The 5,288-nt window shown below is 42.6% G+C and overlaps 2 gene segments (V, D, J or C); both read left to right on the forward strand.

Annotated features, from left to right (window-relative positions):
* The first annotated feature begins 2,714 nt into the window (after positions 1–2,714).
* LOC120549595 lies at positions 2,715–3,350 on the forward strand. The segment is given in 2 exon segments: positions 2,715–2,796; positions 2,903–3,350. Coding segments are annotated over 2 exon segments (459 nt in total).
* Positions 3,351–3,451: 101 nt separating this feature from the next.
* On the forward strand, positions 3,452–4,147 carry LOC120548905. The segment is given in 2 exon segments: positions 3,452–3,542; positions 3,744–4,147. Coding segments are annotated over 2 exon segments (453 nt in total).
* Positions 4,148–5,288: the final 1,141 nt, after the last annotated feature.

Consider the following 5,288-nt stretch of genomic DNA (forward strand, 5'->3'; position numbering starts at 1 on the left):
TTTTTTAAATACTCGATAATGTCAATTTGTACATCGTTAACACAACAATGACGAGATTATCGTAGACGATATACACTCACCTAAAGGATTATTAGGAACACCTGTTCAATTTCATGTTAATGAAATTATCTAATCAACCAATGACATGGCAGCTGCTTCAATGCATTTAAGGGTGTGGTCCAGGTCTAGACAAATCTCCTGAATGCCAAACTGAATGTCAGAATGGGAAAGAAAGGTGATCTAAGCAACTTTGAGCGTGGCATGGTTGTTGGTGCCAGACGGGCTGGTCTGAGTATTTCACAATCTTCTCCGTTACTGAGATTTTCACACACAACCATTTCTAGGGTTTACAAAGAATGGTCTGAAAAAGTAAAAAACATCCTGTATGCGGCAGTCCTGTGGGCGAAAATGCCTTGTTGATGCTAGAGGTCAGAGGAGAATGTGCCGACTGATTCTTGTTTTTGAGATCAACTTTGACTCAAATAACCACTCGTTACAACCGAGGTATGCAGCAAAGCATTTGTGAAGCCACAACACGCACAACCTTGAGGCGGATGGGCTACACCAGCAGAAGACCCCACCGGGTACCACTCATCTCCACTAAAAACAGGAAAATTAGGCTACAATTTGCACAAGCTCACCAAAATTGGACAGTTGCCTGGTCTGAGGAGTCTCGATTTCTGTTGAGACATTCAGATGGTAGAGTCAGAATTTGGCGTAAAAAAAAAAAAAAAAATTTTTTTTTTTTTTTTTTTTCCCCCCCCCCCCCCGGGGGGGTGTGGTTTTGGTTTTGGGGGGGTTTTTTTGTTTCGTTGCGCCGCCCCCCCCCCGGGGGGGGGGGGGGGGGTTTAAATGCCACAGCCTACCTGAGCATTGTTTCTGACCATGTCCATCCCTTTAGGACCACCATGTACCCATCCTCTGATGGCTACTTCCAGCAGGATAATGCACCATGTCACAAAGCTCAAATAATTTCAAATTGCTTTCTTGAACATGACAATGAGTTCACTGTACTAAAATGGCCCCCACAGTCACCAGATCTCAACCCAATAGAACATCTTTGGGATGTGGTGGAATGGGATGTTCGTGCCCTGGATGTGCATCCCCCAAATCTCCATCAACTGCAAGATGCTATCCTATCCTATATGGGCCAACCTTTCTAAAGAATGCTTCCAGCACCTTGCTGAATCAATGCCACGAAGAATTAAGGCAGTTCTGAAGGTGAAAGGGGGTCAAACATGGTATTAGTATGGTGTTCCTAATAATCCTTTAGGTGAGTGTATATCGCCCTCCCGTAACACCGACCAGCACGGAGAAAAACAGTGAATAGCCCCTCATGTCCCTGTACAGCTTCTGGCTTTACCGTAGATCTACGGCAGCGGCTTTCATGACTTCACCTGGAACTCCCAAGCCGCAAGTGAGTCTATTTCTCTCTGCCGTTGCAGTGTTTCCTCTAGGATTTTTTTTTTAGCAGTGGGGGAAGATTTGGTTTTCTTGGCTTTGGAAAAATAACTCCAAGCTCGGTTATAGGGGAATTCAGAAAGAGGTGGCCCATTAATGCTGAGTACGCACACATGCTGCTAGATAGTCCCCTGTGGCCTGTTCTTTAACACTAGAACGGGCGGACGGTATTTTGACCATTTTGAAATTTATATGTGTAATAACTTTTCTAAATGAAAAAATACAATCCTGCTGGTACCTGACTTTCTTTCTCCCTTTTCTCCGAGTGGCACGCGTGCCCACTCGCGTTGTGAAGCGCGTGTCCGCGCTATTCTCCGCCGACGTGCTCTCTTTCACAATCACTGCTGATAGACGCCTTTTTGTACATTTCTGATACCGTGGCGGGAGAAATCTAACCGTGGCGGACCGCCACTTGCCAATCAACATAGAGGAAACACTGCGTTGTCTATCACAACCTAACGTGTGCTCTGATAGCGCTTGTTTTAACGGACCGGTTCTTTGTGAAAAACAACAACGGCAGAGAGAAAGAGATGTTGCTGTCTGGGAGTTCCGGGTGAACTCATGAAAGACTGTACCGTACGCTGGCTGTGGTGATGCCAGCAACGGGCTGTGGGGTCCAGAAGACTGACGTTTACGGTTTTGTAAATCACGCCCCCTCCACTCCACAACATAACAGAAAGTTGAAACTAAAAGAAAACACTAAAAGAAGAGAGTGACATGACGCGGTCATTTAAATTATTAATTTTTTTACACACACACACACACACACACACCACCACACACACACACACCCCCACCACCCACCCACACACACACACCACACACACACACACACACACACACACACCGTGGTATCGACTTTAGTATTGAGTATTGTGTATTTTGTTGGTAAATACTAGATTTTTGAAAAACGATTTTCATTCACTTAATGTAAAGTTAACACATTGTCAGGGGAAACTTAACATTCTCACAAAATAAAAAAAGACTTCTGCTTTACTTGTAACTAACAGACATACTCAAATTTACCGTTAACACCTGGGTTTCAGAGTTCATTTCAGGTCTCTGTCATACTGTTTCCTGTCATAAGGTGGCAGCACAGTATGTCAGTGTGTGGTGTGGTGTGTAGTGTCAGTTCAGGAGGAGGACAATGCATTATCACACCACCCAGACTAAAAAAAGTTGGATTTCCTGATGGGAGGGTTTACCCAGCAATATTCAGTAGAACTTTAGTGATGAAAACACAGTAGAGATAACAAGGTTCTAAAATTCAGTCTTTAAAACACAACAAGATGATCGTAGTCTTCTGCATAGCCCTCAATGTCATACTGGTTTCAGGTAATGTACGTTTTCAAAACATTATTATCTAAAACTCTTGTTCTTTTACTTGTATGAGGACTCACACTCATACGAATGTGTCTGTTCTGTTGGTACTTTTCCACAGGTTCCTCTCTCAGTGACAAAGTCCACCAGACTCCAGCTAATATGTACAACGAACAAGGAAAAACAGCCAAATTCCACTGTTCACACAGTATTGACAGCTACGACCGAATTCTCTGGTACAAGCAATCAAACGGACAACTGCAGTTCCTGGGATACATGTTAGCAACCACTGGAGGAAACCCAGAGGCTGGCCTGGGTGTGAAGATAGAAGGGAGTGCAAATAAAGACCAAAACTGCACATTAACAATAGAAGAACTCAGCCTGAGCAGCAGTGCAGTGTACTTCTGTGCTGCTAGTTTACACAGTGCTACATATCACTACTCCTCAGTACAAAAACCTCCTCACAGCTGTGTTCCTTCCTCAGTATATCATTACTCAGATCTGTATGCTGAGCCAGTGGTGTGTAAAAGCTAGTTACCATGAGTTATATACACAATGACACCACCCACCTAAAGACCTGGGAGGGTTTACTCAAAGAGGAGGCTGGAAATACTCAGTTAGTACAACTGCTTCATTCATTGCGACACCAAATTAGTGTTCCTATTTTGATCTAGATTTTCCAAAACCACCCAACACTCAGAAAAAAAACACAATGATCATCACATTCCTTTGTATTACTTGTACCTCTATTCTGGTTTCAGGTAACGTACTCACAATAGTTTGAAGATATTTTAATTAAAGTTCTTATATTGTAAAAGGTTGGCTTGTGTAGAGCCAGTCTCGTATAGTGCTGCTGTTTCAGATGTGGTTTGCATTATTATACATTTAAAATTTGTCTGGTTTTTAATCCAGCCGTGTTGATGCTCATGTTCTATTTTGTCTGATGCATCCTTTTTCCACAGGTTCCTCTCTCAGTGACAACGTCCACCAGACTCCAGCTGATGTCTTCAATAAACCTGATGAAACGTTAGAAATCAACTGTACACACAGTATTCAGAACTACAACCGAATCCTCTGGTACAAGCAATCGGACAGACAACTGCAGCTCCTGGGATACATGTTTACAACCAGTGGAAACCCAGAGGCTGGCCTGGGTGTGAAGATAGAAGGGAGTGCAGCTAAAGACCAAAACTGCACATTAACAATTGAAGAACTCAGCCTGAGCAGCAGTGCAGTGTACTTCTGTGCTGCTAGTTTACACAGTGCTACATATCACTGCTCCTCAGTACAAAAACCTCCTCATCACACTCATTCTTTATATGCACCTGGAATAAGCCAGTCTAACCAATGTCGGTCTCTCTTCTGATTAAGATCTGAAATTAGAATGGGAGGTCCTTTCTGTAGAGCAATGCCTTTAACCTCCCACCTCCCATTATAAAAAGCAGCCTCAGACATTCATCAGGTCTGCTGTGGCGGCGTCTCATGTTAACAGGATCACTATTATGACTCAAGTTCTCATTACATTTGTAGTCTCGTCTCTGTGGCTTCAAGGTACAAGGCTAAATACTGATATTTTTGTTAAGTGAAAGAGATAGATTTATTGTTATCTAGTGTATTTACTAACTTGAAAAATCAGGGCTAACAAATATTTAGTAATAGTAGACTTAAGGAAAATTATTTGATTTTTTTTTTGTCTACATGCATAAAGATAAATCACCATTAAAGAGAATCCAACATAGGAAAATATTGACCTGATAGTTAAAATATTAGGATTTTACACCCTGTACATTAATAATTTTTCAAAATGTACTAAAAGGAAAACTACTTGTATTTAATGTTGTATTTTCTCCACACAGGTCAGTGCCAGGATGTGACCCAACACCCTAAAATCAGTTGGAGTTATGTTTCCCAATCTGCAGAGATGAACTGCAGCCACAACAAAGATATTTCTCATAACCAGATGTACTGGTACAGACAGCGTCCAGGGGAGACCATGACCCTCGTTGTCTACACAGTTGTTGGTGGACAGCCAGACTACGGGGGCTCCTCAAACCAAATATTCAGCCATCAAAGAAAACACTGAGAGCGGGGCTCTTACTGTGAAAGACTTGCAGCTTGAGGACAGCGCTGTGTACTTCTGTGCCGCAGTAAACACAGTGATGTGACAAGTCTGAGCAGCTGAACAATAACTGGTTGCCAACACATTTGGTGAGTGGATTAGGAACCAAATGTTTGCTTTGATATCATTCCAGCAGGCGGCGCTGGAGTTCCAGAAATACTCTTCAGTTCAACACCCATGATGTAGCAGGTTACAGAGGAGGGCATTAATAAAAGAGTCTAGTGAACTGTTGGTGAGTCGGCTTGGAGCCACTCAGTGTTCTGTGTTCATTCAGACAGACAGGAGGACAACATGCCAACATTATTCCTTTTCTCTTGGCTCATTGGTAATCATTTTTATAACTCAGGAATACCACTTGATCTAAAGTTTCTATGTGGTTCATTCATTT

The sequence above is a fragment of the Perca fluviatilis genome, chromosome 20, assembly GCF_010015445.1.
Source record: "Perca fluviatilis chromosome 20, GENO_Pfluv_1.0, whole genome shotgun sequence".
Taxonomy (NCBI): domain Eukaryota; kingdom Metazoa; phylum Chordata; class Actinopteri; order Perciformes; family Percidae; genus Perca; species Perca fluviatilis.